Source organism: Ipomoea nil, unplaced genomic scaffold (genome assembly GCF_001879475.1).
Source record: "Ipomoea nil cultivar Tokyo-kokei standard unplaced genomic scaffold, Asagao_1.1 scaffold2159, whole genome shotgun sequence".
Taxonomy (NCBI): Eukaryota; Viridiplantae; Streptophyta; class Magnoliopsida; order Solanales; family Convolvulaceae; genus Ipomoea; species Ipomoea nil.
The window spans coordinates 3,105,016-3,122,199 of record NW_017618587.1 but is presented as its reverse complement, the minus strand read 5'-3'; the positions used below and the strand labels follow the sequence as shown (position 1 = coordinate 3,122,199).

Genomic DNA, 17,184 nt, shown 5'->3' with positions numbered 1-17,184 from the left:
CAAGAGACATGGGATGAGAGAATATTTAGTTTTACTCATCATAGGCTTTTAAGCTGGCAGTTTTACAAGAAGTATCATATCACCTAGTTTTAGGCATTCCAGCTGCCATGAAGTATAAGCTTCTCATATAGTTATACAATAACACACATAATACCTGAAGGATGTGCTTCAGAGCAAATACTTGTAATAATATTAATATTTGAACTGAGTTAGGAACACCAGAATTCTGGTGTCTGGAGTAAGGCATTATCAGGCTTCAACTGGTGAGGCGAGACGATTTGGCTCAGGAGCAGGAGCAACTTCTGCGCTAGATAAGCCATTGGCAATGGTATGGCTCTTCTCAAAACCCCACCACTTGGCAGTTTTGACATCGTCCTGAGCCATTAGCCTGGAGAACTCCTCGTGGTCATAATTCAGCGTTGCTTTACCCCCGAATTCAGTTGGGAGATTGTCCATATCAAAGTATGATTTCATCAGTTCCACGCTATCCTTGTTCTTTGGATACACAAATTTGACCTTCTGAAAGGTAATGGGGTCCAGAAAATATTTGACAATCTGTAGGGAAAAGCAAAGTAACACTCAATTTGCAGTTGTCAATGCAACTAATGCTGATGATTGATTCACCAAATATATGCTATATCAAGATATCCAATCTCGAGGTTTACCCAGTGCACACTCTTGGGTAGTGACTTCAGGTTTTCCTCGTTATTAAAAAAAAAAAAGGATATCCAACCCCCAATTTACCATTCTTTGAGCTTTTTGCTCTGCAAGGTATATGATCCATGATCTCAGCTAACAAAGACATATTTCATGTGCTTATTGCTAGTAACATCAATGATTTTATGGCCTACTTTGTACACCAATTAATATAACAAACATCATATAAAGTTAACAAAATTTGAAGTTTTGTCTGGTAACAGGGAAGGGAGAAGAGTAAAGGAGAACGAAAGCAAACCTTCCAAAATGCTTCAAATATTCGCGGAGGGCTGTATAAAAACGCCACAGCTAGTCTTTCCGGATAGTGATTTTGCAATATGTTTACGGTATCCCTAGCAGATTTGATAGGAACGTTATTGGTTATAGACCATCCAGTGAAGTCTATCAACCATGCCATTTGTTCTTGACCTTCTGGAAGATTAATTATAGCATTTTCTATGAGATACACCAAATGCTTCATCTGGTTCTCGATTGATGTTGTATTCTGTGAATGTTAACAACAGCCATTATCAGTCTCAATTAAGTAGTAAAACCTTAAAAACAATAGATAGATGGGAGATGAAGAAGAGAAGGAAAGGACTGATGTCGAATGCAATATAATGTATCACCTGCATTCCTGGTCTCAATATAAGAACAGTCCTGCCATGGCGATCATGGAAACCTGCTCTGAATAACTTTCCAGTCTCCCCTTCCATTGCAACCTCGTGCTAACAAATTCAATAATGTCGTATCATCAGCAGAACTTTAACATCCATTCCTCTAGAAACTAAAAAGATCACGGGAAAACAAACCAACAGAGGCTATAACGTGTACCCTCAGGCCCTAAAGCTAACACAAAACGAAGAATGTTTTCCCCTTACCCAGCGAATTTCTTCAGGTTTAAATGTTGACCTCCATTTAAGCGTCTCTTCTAGCATCTTCTTTGCCTTATCCACATTCCAGCTCCTCGCTACCAAATACCTCTTTAAGCATGCATCAGTGCAGTACTGCAAGCTGCGGCCCGAGAGTGGCCCAAGAGAAGTCCTAAGTTCATTAACCTGCAAGAAAATTCCAAACGATACGAGTTTATAGCACGATATGATCTAGTTCAGCTCTAAGAAAATTTATAAATACTCAACTAACGTTCAAACCAAACCCTTTCCAACTAACACTCCATATTAAACAAGGATCAAATTATCAAAACAACATTCCACACATCACAAAATCATAATCATAATAGGTATATAACAAGAACTTAACACACAAATGTAAACCAGAATAGTTTCAGAACTTCAATTGATCATCCTCGGTTTGTATTTAGTATTAAAAAAAAAAAAAAATTACATATGTTCATAATACAACAAAGGGATCTGAAATCTTCATTACCTTCTGCAGCTGCTCATCAGCCCCCTGCTCATGGTGAGAATTATTTCTGCGACGAAACATGCCGATAGTCTAATCAATCAGTATTCTCTAGTCTTTACCTGCAAACTCATCACTAAAAGAAATGAGGAAGAAATTTATGAACATTGAAAATATACATTTTTCCACAGTATTATTTCACAGAACAGAAACATCAACAAAACAAAAGAATTTAGAAAACACTTGTTAATGATTAAAAGAACAATAAAAGCAAAACACCATAAGAGTGTAAAATACAACATCAGAGCTTCCATTGCTTCATATTTCAATATTTCATTTACATAAACAATCGTAGCAAACATACCAGAGGAACCACATAATTGTTATATGTATAATTCACAGAAAATTAACCACAATATATCTATGATAAATTCCAAAAACAAAAAAGTTTTTCATAATTCCAAACCAAAATTTACCAAATCCGGTTACGACGAAAAGTCAACACACTCACGACAACAACCACTCAACCACCGTATAGCAATCACCGAAAAGAGAACTCGAAAACTCTCATAACAGATCCATCACTTAGAATTCTGATGAAAAGAGAGTATATGTAAGTTAATAGTTAACATAAATTGAAGAACAGGAGATCGCCGCCGCCGCTCCTGGGCGGCAACGGTGGTGGAGCTAAGAGCTTACAGGGTAGGTGGGAGTGATCATACCTGGTGAGGAAGAGATATCGAGCTGAAAAGCTGTGAATTGGCGAGTTCTATTTCAAGGAAATATCACACCATTTCCACCTGCAAATCGTACCATTCAAAGCATAAACGTTACTCACCTCTCTCTTTGCAGTTAACTTACTAATTTCATTTATATAAACAATTTTATGATTTTTTTTAATGTTGCTCATGTTATACATAATTATACCATATACGATTTATATTGATGTACGTCATATTAAAACATGTTGTCTAGTAAACTTATTTTAGATCGATTGACTAACTAAATTTGACCATAAAACTGTTCAATTTTCTGTAATATTACATAATATTATAAATTTTATAGTATATTTTTCTTTATAGTTATTTTGATTTTGATGCTATAGACAATTACTTCGTATTACTTTTGTCTTATTTACACATATTTATGTTTTTTTTTGTGCGGTTTTTACTTTTTTAATTTTTCATATAGAGACTATAACAAATGAAATTCAAGATGAAACCAATGACTAATCAACTACCACAACATGGTAACTAAAATAGTCACTTTATATGGCATGATTGTGCCTTTTTTTTTTTTATATTTTTAAAATTAGAAAAAATGAAAATTAAATAATACTTTCCAATAAAGGAATTTGAACGAAATTTCTTATTACGGTTTATTCTTTAAATTTTTAAAATATATTTGAGAGAATAATAAATCAATTTGTTAGTTATTATTATGATTAATACAATAAAGTGATAAATTTAATGCCACTGATTGGGAATCAAAATGAATGAAAACAGCATAGGGAATGCGATATTAAATACAGAAGTTTTATGTTCTTTAATTAAAGGCGGAGGTTTCAAAGTCGTGGCACACGTGGAAGTGTGGACGGTGTTTAAAGAAAAATATTATATCTACCCCACACATCAAATTTTGATATAGACAATTAAAGTAAAATTTAGGGCTCGTTTGGTTCGCGAAAAATATTTTAAAGGAAGTGAAATTTTTGAAATTTCACGGAAAAACAATTATTAGGAATATGAATTTCATTGTTTGGTTGGTGGAAAAAGAATTACTGAGAATACTAATTCTATTGTTTGATTAGATTTGAAATTGTAAGAAATAACGAGTATAAAGACATATATGCCCTTACAAATTAATAAGAGTAATATAATTATAAAAAAAAAAAAAAAAACAAGGGTAAAATTGGTAGTCCATCCCACTTTTTCTTCCCATTTCCCATGGTTTCCTCAAATTTGAAGAATTCATTTTTCAATCGGGGAAAATGAATTTCATGAACCAAACACCACAAAACAACATTTTCCTTCACCGTAAGGAAAATGTTTTCCTAATGTAGGAAAACATTTTCCATGAACCAAACATCCCCTTAAGAAGTCAGATTTAAAAATTCATGTAATAGAACTCATGTTTCAAATGCTTTTGGGGGCCATGGGGCTTTACTCAATAGTTGGATGATAATTTTGGTAGTCTTGTTTAACGGTAGGGTGAAAATTTGATTCTCGTCGAAGATATGTGCGTCACTCGAAATCTAAAAAATTGATTAAAAGTGATAAAATTTGTTGTATATAGGTGAAGAACTCGTGATTTACTTTCTTTAACGATATTGGGTAGGGTTTAGATTAGTCTAGTGTAATAAAATAAAATAAAAAAAATATTATTTGTACTTTTATCTTTTACTTCTAATTTTACTCTTTCACACAAAATCTTGATATAGACAATTAAACACTTATATTGCAACACATATGAAAAATGTAATTTATCAGAATTTGCCACATCAACAAATAAAATATATGGATTTAGGTTTGGGAATACGTATAACTCTAAAATAAAATGCTTTGGGGACACGTGGGTTACACTGCACCATGTCACAGACAGTCAGACACCACATGGCCCTCTGATTTATGTCTTGTTTAGTGGCAACTAAAGTGGGTGACGGCTTTACCGAAGCCGTGATTGGTCGCCTTAGCCAATCTTGACCGTGCATTCGCACAAAATATATTAGTCAGCTCTCCACTCAATTTGGAAATTGCCTCTATGTTTTCGTAGTCAATGTCGATGGGCGATGGCCCAAGGCCTAACTTTATATTACTCGAAATTTTATTTTATTTTATTGTTATGGCTCCTGATTATCGGCTAATTTGTGAACCAATTTAAAATATTTTTATAAGTTTTGTTTTACTATGATATGGTGCAAAGTTTAAATTGTACCAAACAAATTTATTATCAAGTTACATGAAAACTTACAACTATCATTTAAAGTATGCACTGAATAAATCATATTTATATGTAATAATTTACAAACTACACAAAAAATGTAAGTCACACTAAGGAATGACTCATGTAAGGGCTTCTATCAAGAAAATATTGACAAATATCTAATTCGTAACTTTTAGATACGAGAATTATATTTTATATATATTGACTACTTGTTTTTGGACAATATTTTAAAATCGATACTCTGTATAAGTCCGTATCATATGATTAATTTTAAAAAGTTCACAATAATAATTTTCAAAATTCACAAGAACTTAACTTCTCTAAATTTTTTGGAAGAATTTTTAAAGAATCACTGGGTAGACTTTTGGTAGTCACGGAGCAATTCATAAATAAACAATTGAACATTAATAGAACCTTCCAACACTTTAACTAAAATCAAAGATATAATTTATTTCATTGACCAACATTAAAATATTAATAATAAATAAATAACACCATGCACCACATGTCCACATTATATTCTAGAAGTTCCTTGACTTTTTCTGGAAGGGTGAAAGAAATTGTAATTACTAATTAAGAGTGTGTACGAGTAAATCTCGTTCCTATGTAGTAGCTTGCAATTTATACGAGAGATGTAAACTACACATGTGCAACAGACTCGTCCGGAAAAGTGTTGGCAAGAATCGAATTCGTGATTGATAGTACTAATTCCACGTAGTGCGGTCAAAGTAATAATACGACCAAGATAAAACAAGTAAATCTTTTATTGACGTGTTAAAGGACCTAATACAATCTAAGTGGCTACAACGAGGGCCGATTGACTGCGGTCGGAATGCTCTGTAAATAGCCTATCGATCGTTCAAAAAGTCCCCTACACTGTTGCCACGGTGGGTATTTATAGCCGCTAGGCCGGAGACACAGCTCCGGCCGACCGGCATGTTGCCCACGTAGCAACCACGTGTCTTCACCCCGCAAGCTCTGCCTGTCAACGCCTAACGCTGCCATGTGCCTCTTCTCGACTCTCTCGTCTAAGGGCTATCGATCAGGAACTGAAGACTTCGGTCGGGCAATGCGCCGGTCGGGTACGACCGGGTTCTTCTAAGAATATCCGACCTGTAACCTGCATAAACAAGAATAAAACACGTGGCATGTCGGTCGGGGTATTCCCTACCAGTGATTTTTAGGTACGAAAATATAATCATGTTCCACCCACCCGACCACTTTTTTTCTGGACAGGTTGTTTGACATTTGCTTAGTTATTGCGTAGGGAGCTAGGGGCTTGTCACTTATACGTTCTTCCATTAAAATCACAGATATTTTGTTTATTGAGCCCTCGTATAAGATTTTCTTAGTACAATTTACTTATTTTGTATGATTTGCGGACTACTACACAATAACAGAGTTTATTTAAGAGCAAGTAGAACAATACGAAGTATTTATTTTCAGTCATGTATTCAAGTCTAGCACTAATTTAAATTTCTCGAATACTAAATAATAGTTGAAATTGTAATGAAAATATGGAGGAATCAAACAGCCAAAAAAGCCAAATTTCAAAAGAATGAAAAACGTCCAACAATATGCCAACAAGCTAAGAAGTGGGTGTCGGGGTGAGAAAAATGAGCATACCCATCTCGATCACTTACATTTTCCTCCATGGAAAGATAGAGTAAGTGGATCACAACCACATCAAGGTAGGAAAATGAATAGAATTGGCTCATGGTTACCACTCATCTAGTTGATCAATTAAATTAAGTTTGATATTTCAACTCCTTGTACTAAAATACAAGGAAAATTGAAGCACATTTCCTTATGGACTACGGTTTTAGGATGGGACAAGTGAAAGCGTTTGGAGGAGTGGTAAATTATTATTGTAAAAGAATAAAATTGGAATTGAGATAAGAGCCAATTATGATATCACGTGGATATCATCAGATTTGGTATATTGTGGAAAATGAGCCCAACTTGTTAACTCTCTTTATTTGGCAAGGTAAAAAAAGAAGGGTGTGCTGGGTAAATAACGGTTAGCGGATAGTTGTTAGTTGATTGGGTTAATGAGTTCATTGTAAAAAAAGTGTTTGATAAATAGTTGTTAGCGAATTACATACAAAATAACTTTCTCAAAAATCTGATCGAAAAAGTTGTTTCGAGCATTTTTTTGAATTTTAGTATTTTAGAACAATAAGTTGTTACAAAAAGCTAATTAATCAAACACTTATATTGATTGTTTAACCATATCAAACAACTAATAATGATCAAATAAGCTAAAATTGACTAATAAACTAAGGGGGCAATCAGAAATTTAGAGACCACTGGGGATATTGGCTTCTTGGTGCCAGTCAAAGAGCTCTGGGGATTGAGAGAATCTCCCCAGTGGTCTATAGGGCAATGTGCTAAATGGTGGGCAATCGCAAACAGCTTGGAGATGGTGAGACTAATCCATGTTCTGCGGAAAGATAACAAATGTGCTAACATGCTTGCCAATTTGGATCAACACGATAAGAACCACCTCACTACTTAAGAGATCGCCATGACGCAAAGCATTTCTTAGTGGAGTGGGGACCCCAGGTACCCCCAAGCACCAAAAGAAAAAAAAATATATATATCAGATTTTTACAAGAAAAGTATATAACCAAAAACAGATTCTTTTGTAATTGAATAATTCCTTAAAAATTAGAAAGGTAATTGTTGAAGCTGAAAGAAGAAATGAGATTATTTCTCAAATAAACATTAAAAACCAATACACAACATTAAGGGGTGTAATTTAGTTGTAATTGAATTATAATTCAATTAAGGCTTCAATTATAGTGTTCGGTTTGCACAATTCAATGCTTTTAGGAAAGGAAAAAGTGTAAAAAAATGACAAAAATAGACGTGTTGCTTATTATTATTATTATTATATAATAATGACATTACACGTATTCTCATTTCAAGTATAAAAGTCAACCGCAATACAAAATGGTATATTATGAGACACAAAAACTTATAACAAAAGACACATACACTTGTTTTATATTTACTTTTTAAAGTACAAAATTACATAACATAAGATATAAAAGTGCATAATACAAGATACAAAAACGCATGTTATATTTACTTTAGATACAAAATTTATAAACTACAAAATTACATAACATGAGGAGAAAACACATAACACGCAAAAAACAAACACATGTTTTACAACATATAAAAAATATAAATATAAAAATTGTAACATAAATTGAATAACAATCCGTCACCGTCAAAATTAAAACTCAAATTCAAAAATACGTTATTTAAGACCAGAATTGTGCATATCCATAATGATAGTACAATTCATTGTGATGGTAATTGTTGGAGTCCACTTGTAGAACTCGTAGAGGATAAAAGTTGCAAATTGGGCTAGGAAGCACAACTAGCAGTTGTGGCAAACAAGTAAAGCCCAGCTAGCTGTTACACCTTGCAATGTTCACAATTAACAGGCCTCGGCAAATTATTCCGTAAATCCATATCTATTTTGCAAGGTGAATTCAAATCTAAAATGAACAATCTACTATAAATGTATACAATTTACTTTTTAAAAATTCACAAATGATGACTATATATTATATACACAAATCAATTTTTTTTTCAAAAAAAAAAAAAACTTAAAAATATAATTTATATTTTAGAAATTTAAAATACCAAAACTAAACATACACAACTTAAAACCATAATCCCACCTTGTTTGGTCCATGATATAACAACCAACCAGAGACACCGATAAACCACATCAATTTTATTTTTTTTTACTAAAACTATACTAAATTTGAATAAAATTAATATTATTAATATTAATGCAACACTAAAAAATAGAAAACTGCATATATCAGTATTAAGTATTTGTAGAAATAGCTCAAGGGTCTAGGTGGAATCGAACCACCGCCCTCCCAAATGCAACATTTGAGCGCTCACCCAACTCGAGCTCTTAGACCCATCATTCTGGTAAATTGAGCCGATTCTTATCGTCAATTCACAGATTATATTGACAAAACCATCTTAAACCGATTAATTTTAGTCAACTTCCTGGCATTTTAATTATATTCAACAAAAAGGCTGTAATGCGACTTATATTATTCACAGCATCCATTAAATTAATACCCTAATAATTATATTATTTTTAGGTAACAGCCAAAGAGAAATAATATCTAAAAACATTTTATTATTACGTCAATTAGTAATTCTCGTCACAAAAATAAATATGTAACGGGTATAAAAAAGTATTATACATACATATATAAATACATAAATTAGGATGAAAATACGCTAAAATATAACAATTTACAAGGCCAAATAACAAGGATATAAACTATTATGAATTTTTTAAAAGATGTGATTTCTATAAAAAATGAAAAAGAAATTATTATGTCACTATCTATTTATAATAATTGAAATTAATACTAATATTTAGCACTACAAAATCTTTCATAAAAATATAATACAGTTCATAAATAATAACACAATAACACAATGCAATAACGAATTACCAGAATAGAATATAAAAACCTTCAGGTCCATAATTAGCCCGTATGATAAAGGGCATACAACTATATATAAGACTCATAACAGCATAATTATAGAGAAATAATTACAACTATGTGACAGTAACTGATTATAAATACTAACTAAAAGTAAAAACTCTTGATACATTCGATTCGATATTATGAATTCTCAAAAAGCTATAAACCAGGAAATGGTATAATGCTCCAATACGACTATACGAGTAAAATAAAAACGTTGAGCAAATCAAACAGAAACAATTTACCAATAATCATATCACCGCAGATTCATATTCAAATAGATCTCCAGAAGTGGTTGCGGTTGTTGTTACATCCAGATATAGTCCTTGCGTTGATGACAAAGGAGATAGACCAGTGACTCGGTGTGTCTTATGGTATAGAAGCATTACTATGATAAAAAAGCCAATAGCCAAACATACATCGATTACTGCTATAACTAAGAGCATGGGAAATTGTGGAAATACAAGAGTATAAATACACATTAAATTACAAGTATTATAAACTAAAATTAGAATTGACAAACATGAAATTTTCATAAAATGGAAATATAATTCAAATATTCAATTGAATTATTGTATATAAAGATTACCTCATAAAATCATAAAACAAAATAGATATCGTGTTAGACTATTAACAGGAAACGAGCGTTCTAAGAATCTGAGATATGTATACTCCTAGAAAAAGGGATTTAATGCGTTCTGAGAGATATGTATAATCATAATCATAGAAAAAGGGATTTAATAGCGTTAAATTGATAGGAATTAGATGAAGAAATTGACGGTTATACCTCTACTGATGTTGCCGTATTGAATTGATCAAACTGTTAAGCTTTGCTGGTGGTGTTTACGATTGTGTAGTGAGATGCTTGCCCTTATTAGATCGGACAAGAATCATGATAATCGCAGCTCAAGTCGAGATCTGTGAAAGGCGGGTAGGCAAAAAGGACGCAACGCACAGGAGAGGAGGAGCCGGGCAAACCACGTACCACCTCCCCTCCAAAACAAGAAACATAAATTTTATTATCTTTTTTGACCTGCCATGAGAGCGCACCCGTCATGGCAAAGGTCGACTAAACATCGACACCTTTTTTCACTCCGCTCTCGTTTACCTTTGATTTCATTCTCATACAGATGCACGCATAACATTAAACTATCATACATGCAGCTGAATATCTGATTAACAATCTTCACCATCGAACATCAGTGATTCGGAAGTACTCCGCCGCTCAGACTTCGTTCCGGCAGCAAAATTCCAATTCGCTCTCGCGACTCCCTTGAAGACCTATCATATGTATCAGATCAGCGTATAGTTCAGGATACAAAATAGGTCATATGAAAAAATAGATCTAAAGATATATAGACGCACTAAAAACCACATAAAAATAACACGTACCTAAAGTCTTGTAGAGAATCACATCTTTGAACTATGTCTGCAGATCTATCATGGCCTGAATCAGATCAACCGGATCTCCATCGATGAAAAGAAACGACTTCTACTATACCAATCGAAAAACGATGAAGCCATGGTCTACAGATAGATCACCGGTCGATCTACAACAATCTCAAGAAAAAATGGCAAAAAGAGAAAAAACAAAGAAGAGATCTAAGAAAAATGAGAGATCTGAGAAGATGAGGTTAGGAGAAATGAATGGAGTTGAAGATGAAGAAGCGTCTTGAATTTATTGAGGGGGTGGGATGATCTGACGGCTGAGGATGGATGTGCTGGATGATCTGTAAACGGCGTGATGCGCGTAGACGTAGACGTCGGGGCGGCCGTTGACTATGAACAGTAACCGACTAAATCGGACGGTTGGAGATGCATCTTCGTTTGGAGACGTTGTTGCATCGTGTCTCCACGTGGTTGACGTGGTTCTCACGGTGAGACTATTTATTCTAAAGGCCTTGCGGAACGGCGTAATTCTTAATAGACCCCATTACTTCACAGATTTAGAATTGTCTTCGACAACATGTTTAAAAAAAATGAAAGGTTAAATATGTCACTAAAATGTACATAACAAATTAACAATGCAATTAGGCTATATAACTTTAAAATACTATACCTAAACTAACTCTTCTATGCAATTCGTCCAACTTGTCAATTTTCCCAATTGTCACCAAATTTTATAATTTTTAAAAAAAAAATTAAATAACATAATTATCTTTAAAAAAAACTTCGTACCCGGCCAAAAACAAAGAAAGTATCTTCATCTCCAGTCATTGAGACGAAATTTTTTAAAAAATTTTAAATAATTATTTTGTTTAAAATTATTTTTTAAAAATATTTTAAAATTTGATGGAAAAACAATAAAATTGGACGAATTGCATGAAATGAATTAGTTTAGTGATTCAATTGTAGGTCTTCTAAGTTTATTTATGCCTTTTTTATGAGATACATCTATATAAGACTATAACTATTACTCAAATTTATATACTAATATTAATAATAAGTGAACTCGTAATTTTGTATTAAATAATTATATTTCATCTATGCAGTCACTCATTTCAATGCTTTATGTATACAATAATTATTGGCGTGTTTGGAATGTTATACTTGTCCAATGAATTAGAGCTTTGTTTTTGTTTTTTGTATTTTGGTTTTTTTTTTTTTTTTTTTTTTTTTTTGGGAAAGCTATAGCTTTGTTTTTAAAAAAGAGAAGGAAGATAGTTGGGTGTTACAACATGAAATATTATATTTACATTTACATTGATAACTTTTATTATTTTGGATCATGTTATATGTGACCGTAAAACTAACTCAAAGTATAATGGTATGATCGGAAAGTTAACTGAAAGTGAGTGGCATAACTGAAAAGCTAAGTAAATGTTCGACCACACAATGTTAAGAGGCTTCAAATCAAAATGTGGGGGTATTAGTCACGAATTTATTTGTTAGGAAGGTATGAATGCCAAATGCACTGAGTGTAGTGTGCTGTCAATTCATCTAGAAGGAGATTGAAAAATGTGGATTGTGACTATGAATTTCTTATTTGTACATTTTCACGAAATGTATAATATGCGTAACTTTTAATTTTAAAATTACAATATTATACGGAGGAGTTGATTAAATATTGAATTTCATAATAGACTTACAAGTGAAAATAATATGTTAATATAATAGTGACATCACTGAAGTGACTGAACTTGATGGTTGGCTCTGCCACTGGTTGAAGTGGTGTATATTGGGAGGAAAAACCCCCCTCACACAAGACAAAGTGCTCTATTTATAGAGGGTTATAAGGGAACATAATGCTGGCACGACTAATGTGGCATCCCTTGATTTGATACTCAGATCAATCATGACATGTAAAAGTTATTGAGGTGACAGTGGAATCGACGTGTCTATCAAAGATGACTGAAAATCTACTAATATCACAACCGGTAAGTAGGCATATACTCTTGGGGTAAGGAAATACACTTATGGGACCAAGAAATGAATTCACGAGACTATGAGATTGGGGAGTACATTCACGAGGTCAGGAAGTACACTTGTGAGCCTCAAAGGACAAGTGAGTTTCCCTATAACCCTATCATACATAATTATGTTAATATATAACTCTCGTTATAAGTAGATACAATATATTAAGAATATAACATAACCTTCCTAACATTATGGTCATATAAGTCATAACTTGACTTTCAACCATCATGTCATTTATACAAATTTTCATGTTAAGTTTTTTTTGTTTGTTTTTTAATAATATACAAATTCAAGTTTAACAATAGTAATGAGAGAGGGATACCTCAGTTGATTCGTCCAACTTTCTTAAAGTATTGTTCCATCGATGCTTTTTTATTTTTTATCAATTTATGCATCCTAATCCCAAGCTTGATGGACACAATTAGTTGGTTATGAAGGTTCATTGTCATGGGGCATCAGGTTCATCCAATACCACCACCCAAGCCGCAATCCCATGGCAAATACAACATTCCTTCGTACACCATTCACCGTGAATGAAACCCACAGTGCAACTCCATGCATCAAATATTCAAAATGTGGAGTGAAGGTTCAGCAAGTTGATGCCAATTAAAGGAAGCATCCATGCAGATTATTGCAGAGTTTTTTATCTGGTTATTTAACGGTTCAAGTCTACCCAGTTTGCTCCGAGTGCCTGACCCAAAAGGAATCAGGTCTTTTGAGAATTGAACTCAGGTTGTCTCAAAATTCTCCCTCACAAAGAGAGTTCATTTGCCACTCGAACTACCCTGTTGAAGTGTTGGGGTAAGGTGAATTTCTCTATAAACGCACCTTTAAATAGCGGTCGTACATTTTTGGTAAATCAAATTTTGATACTCAAAGATATTGCCAGCAAATCCCGAGCATCCGCTGACCATTTAAAAATTGCAGTTTATTGCAACGCTTAGAATAAAAAAAGGCACATACGTAGCTTGGATTGGAATAGAAGTCATAATGTATACAATAAAAATTCCCAAAACTTATCTTTTATTCTCTCCCAACTATCTCCCTTACCCAACACCGAAAAGGCACTCTCACCTAAGTGACAAACAAACATTCCATTCCTCTGCATCCAATGTATAAGAAACACAGAGCTCACAACCTTAATCAAACAGTATTCTCATTTCCACTTTTAACACTGTTTCTGCACTACTATGGAGCTGCTTATGCAGTTCTGCTCTTCTCAGGTACTTAGCCACTTAGTGTAGGGAGTTGAAAACGTCGGAAAGGCGCGATAGATCCCAGGTTTTTTTTGCAGTGATTCTAGTATGGCAACCAAATCAGACTTTGCACATAAGCTGCTGCAAGACCTCCGGGGCCGGAAGGAACAGATAGCTACAGGTAATAAGTTATACTAGCTAATTGATTAGATTCGGTCTGGTTTGGTCAATGTGCATTATAGTCCTTTATACAAAACCTGCAGGAAACGAACCAGATGCAAATGCAGAGACTGGGCGATTTTCGCGAGGATCACAGCAGAAGATAAAAGCCATGGAATCTGTAAGTTAAACTCTTTCAAATTTCTGGATATTTTATTGCTTATAATGAGAAGTGTAACCTGCATTGGTTGCATCTGCCAGGATGGTTCAGAGATAGGGAACTCACAGCGGTCAAGCATCAGCAACAGATCATTTCATATGCAAGAAGCTTCTGGGGAAGTTGCTAAAATGAACTGTTCAGGCAATAACCCAATGCTCAGTTTTCTCCAGAGACTAACCAGTTTCCAGAAGCATTATCATCCTTCAAATAATAATCAAGTTGGGAAGGAGCTCCTGAAAGGGGCCATGGATTTGGAAGAGTCCCTCAGAATGATTGTAAACCTTCAAGAAGCATCAGAGTACATGAAACTCGAAGACGATGAGGAAGATACTGCTGCAAAAGTAGCCAACCAGAAGCCACCCCGCGACCTTCCCAGATTTTCATTCGATGAGCCCTGCAGGAATCCCGACAAGACGGTGGAAACTGAAATGAAACAGCAAGAAACTGCTAACCGAAATGAAGCTCAATCTACAAGATTGGAGCTCAAGAATCAGACGAAAGGGAGGCTTTCGAGTGTCATTGCAAAGCTCATGGGATTGGATGAACTTCCCCAAAGTGCAGATGCAAAGGCCTTGAGGAGACACTCAACTTCCAAGAGGAAAGAAGGTCTAGTGTTAAAGAAAATCGCAAATTCTGATTCGGTGAACGAGAAGAACATGCAATCCAAGAATGCAAAACCAACTCAAGAAACATCTGACAGGCTTCTGCTTAACAATCAACAAAAGCCCAAGGATATAATTGAAGTGGCCGGGGACAACAATCAGGCAAACCGAAAAGAGCAGCACCTTTCAAAGCAAAAACCGCAGGTCAATAAACACAAGGGGAGGCAAGCAGAAGCAACAATTTCACAAACAGTAAGAAACAAGGCACCTAGTTTGATAGAGAAGCGGCTTCCGGTTAACCAAGCTTCACATGGTAAGACAAATGGTACAAAGTCCACCACTGGAATGCCTCAGAAAGATCTGCCAAAGATGAACCAAAATGCATTGCCTAAAAAATTATCATCAAGAACAAGGGAGGCCCGAAAAAAGCCTATCAAGGCGCCATCTGCAGAGAAGAAGGAAAATTACTTTCAAATCCGCAAAATAGATGGATCGAGTAGAAAAGGAACTCCCCAGCATATGGAAAGATCAATTGGAAAGCAAACTCAAATATTCAAAGCGACAGACCAGCTGAGACGCGATATGGCCAAACACACTGGCATAGAAGGCAAATTGAGTCAAGACAAGCCACAAGAAGCAAAACAAAACACCACCATGATCCACAGATCAGAAGTAAGTAGCAAACCACCAAGCTCAGCTCAAGAATTGCAGGGTGAAACAAAAGATTCCATCTACATTGCTGGGGAAAATGATTGCCAAAACCTGGAACATCAGAAAATTTTACCAAATCATTCTAGTACTGGTATGTTATCCTGCCACATAAAATGCAAGCATGCTCAATCCCAAAGAATCTAATCTGATCCTTAAAATGTTCTTCTGCAGGAAGCTATTATCCCAACAACAAGAACTGTCAAGTTTTCCTAGATGAACAAGGTAGATTTGTTCCCACCAAGCTTCCAGGTTCTGTTACATTAATTGAATTGCAGAAATGTATGATGACCTTAACGCTTTGCTGTTGCAGAAAATAAAAAAGGACCCATGAAGATCTCTAGTGTTACTAAAAAAGAACCACTGACTGAACCCGAAAAGTGTCTCAAGGAGGTGTTGGTTACCAATCAACTATTTCTTAGCACCATAGAGGCACTCTTCAAGCTCAACATTCCAACCAGCACCCTTCAGACCAATGATCCCAACAGTAAAAGTTCAGAATTTCAGCTCAAACTACACTGCAGCTATGAAGTAGTGAAACGAAAAGCGAGAAGACGAAGACTCTCGAACCACCCTTATGCAAAGATATCATCTATGGGTTGCATAAAGGTAAGATCTTTAGATGATCTGGTCAAGCAATTGTCCAAAGGGTTCGACATGCTGAACTCTTACTGGTCAAAAGGGAGAGAAAACTGTCGCACTGCAGCAGACTACCTGCATACCATGGTTGAGAAAGACATCCAAAATATACATCCAGATTTGAACAGCATGTGGGACTTTGGTTGGGATACTATGATGTCTACATCCCAAGAAAACGATGAAATCATAAGGGATGTTGAGAGGCATCTGCTCAATGGGCTCCTAGACGAGATCACACTCGACTTATTACAGATTACTCATGAGAAATCGGCATAATAGTGAACAAGTTATGTCTTAGAAATCAAATTCCGTAATGAATATGTAAGGTTGTACTCTTATTATACTTCTCGTTTCTTTATGCAGTTCTGTTTTTCTTGCTCGTTTCCAAGTAGCTAAATGATTACAATGGTTTTTCCAAGTAGTTGAAGGCTTGTAGACTGAGGAGTTTGCTCTTTTTCTACACCAGTTTGTATAGTCGAGAAGACAGAAATGTAGAGGGGAATTGTTCCCACATCGGAAAATAATGATATACTTTCGGCTTTGGGCTTCTATATAATGGGCAATATAAGGCCGTAATAAAGCACGCAGCCACGCGATGAACACATAGCGAACTATTCTTTCGCCTTTTACTAAAGAATACCGTGTGTTCGTCGCAAATAGTGGCATACGCCATTTTTTGGAGGGTCACCTTTTCTTGAGGAGCCCAA

General features: G+C 34.8%; 2 protein-coding genes and 1 long non-coding RNA gene across 8 annotated transcripts; 1 reads left to right on the top strand and 2 right to left on the bottom strand.

The window, feature by feature from the left end:
* Nucleotides 1–11: 11 nt before the first annotated feature.
* LOC109149281 (random slug protein 5-like) lies at nucleotides 12–2,927 on the bottom strand. 4 transcript variants are annotated; one of them, XM_019296967.1, is made up of 7 exons: nucleotides 2,781–2,927; nucleotides 2,535–2,651; nucleotides 2,083–2,180; nucleotides 1,578–1,754; nucleotides 1,326–1,424; nucleotides 956–1,201; nucleotides 12–555 (listed from the first exon to the last, which is right to left on the bottom strand). In XM_019296967.1, the coding sequence occupies exons 3-7, from the start codon at nucleotides 2,140–2,142 to the stop codon at nucleotides 250–252; spliced, it is 888 nt and encodes a 295-aa protein (XP_019152512.1). In that variant the 5' UTR covers nucleotides 2,143–2,180; nucleotides 2,535–2,651; nucleotides 2,781–2,927; the 3' UTR covers nucleotides 12–249. The 4 variants fall into 4 exon arrangements, with proteins under 4 accessions (XP_019152512.1, XP_019152513.1, XP_019152514.1 ...); XM_019296968.1 differs by having other exon boundaries at nucleotides 2,570–2,651; XM_019296969.1 differs by lacking the exon at nucleotides 2,535–2,651 and having other exon boundaries at nucleotides 2,083–2,194.
* Nucleotides 2,928–9,565: 6,638 nt separating this feature from the next.
* Nucleotides 9,566–11,204, bottom strand: LOC109149717. The gene is made up of 2 exons (XR_002048993.1): nucleotides 10,929–11,204; nucleotides 9,566–10,817 (listed from the first exon to the last, which is right to left on the bottom strand). It is a non-coding gene; the product is annotated as an uncharacterized LOC109149717 (long non-coding RNA).
* Nucleotides 11,205–14,043: 2,839 nt separating this feature from the next.
* On the top strand, nucleotides 14,044–17,184 carry LOC109149716. 3 transcript variants are annotated; one of them, XM_019297654.1, is made up of 6 exons: nucleotides 14,044–14,330; nucleotides 14,413–14,489; nucleotides 14,570–15,372; nucleotides 15,436–15,932; nucleotides 16,013–16,090; nucleotides 16,152–17,184. In XM_019297654.1, the coding sequence occupies exons 1-6, from the start codon at nucleotides 14,258–14,260 to the stop codon at nucleotides 16,751–16,753; spliced, it is 2,130 nt and encodes a 709-aa protein (XP_019153199.1). In that variant the 5' UTR covers nucleotides 14,044–14,257; the 3' UTR covers nucleotides 16,754–17,184. The 3 variants fall into 3 exon arrangements, with proteins under 3 accessions (XP_019153199.1, XP_019153198.1, XP_019153197.1); XM_019297653.1 differs by having other exon boundaries at nucleotides 14,570–15,932; nucleotides 16,013–16,063; XM_019297652.1 differs by having other exon boundaries at nucleotides 14,570–15,932.

Excerpts from the sequence above, each read along its gene's own strand:
- LOC109149281 (XM_019296967.1), bottom strand. The coding sequence starts at position 2,142 with ATGTTTCGTCGCAGAAATAATTCTCACCATGAGCAGGGGGCTGATGAG. Across the intron at positions 1,425-1,577 it reads AACCTGAAGAAATTCGCTGG|CACGAGGTTGCAATGGAAGG; the intron begins GTAAGGGGAAAA and ends TGAATTTGTTAG. Across the intron at positions 556-955 it reads TATTTGAAGCATTTTGGAAG|ATTGTCAAATATTTTCTGGA; the intron begins GTTTGCTTTCGT and ends TTTTCCCTACAG.
- LOC109149716 (XM_019297652.1), top strand. The coding sequence starts at position 14,258 with ATGGCAACCAAATCAGACTTTGCACATAAGCTGCTGCAAGACCTCCGG. Across the intron at positions 14,490-14,569 it reads AGATAAAAGCCATGGAATCT|GATGGTTCAGAGATAGGGAA; the intron begins GTAAGTTAAACT and ends TGCATCTGCCAG. Across the intron at positions 16,091-16,151 it reads TGTTCCCACCAAGCTTCCAG|AAAATAAAAAAGGACCCATG; the intron begins GTTCTGTTACAT and ends TTGCTGTTGCAG.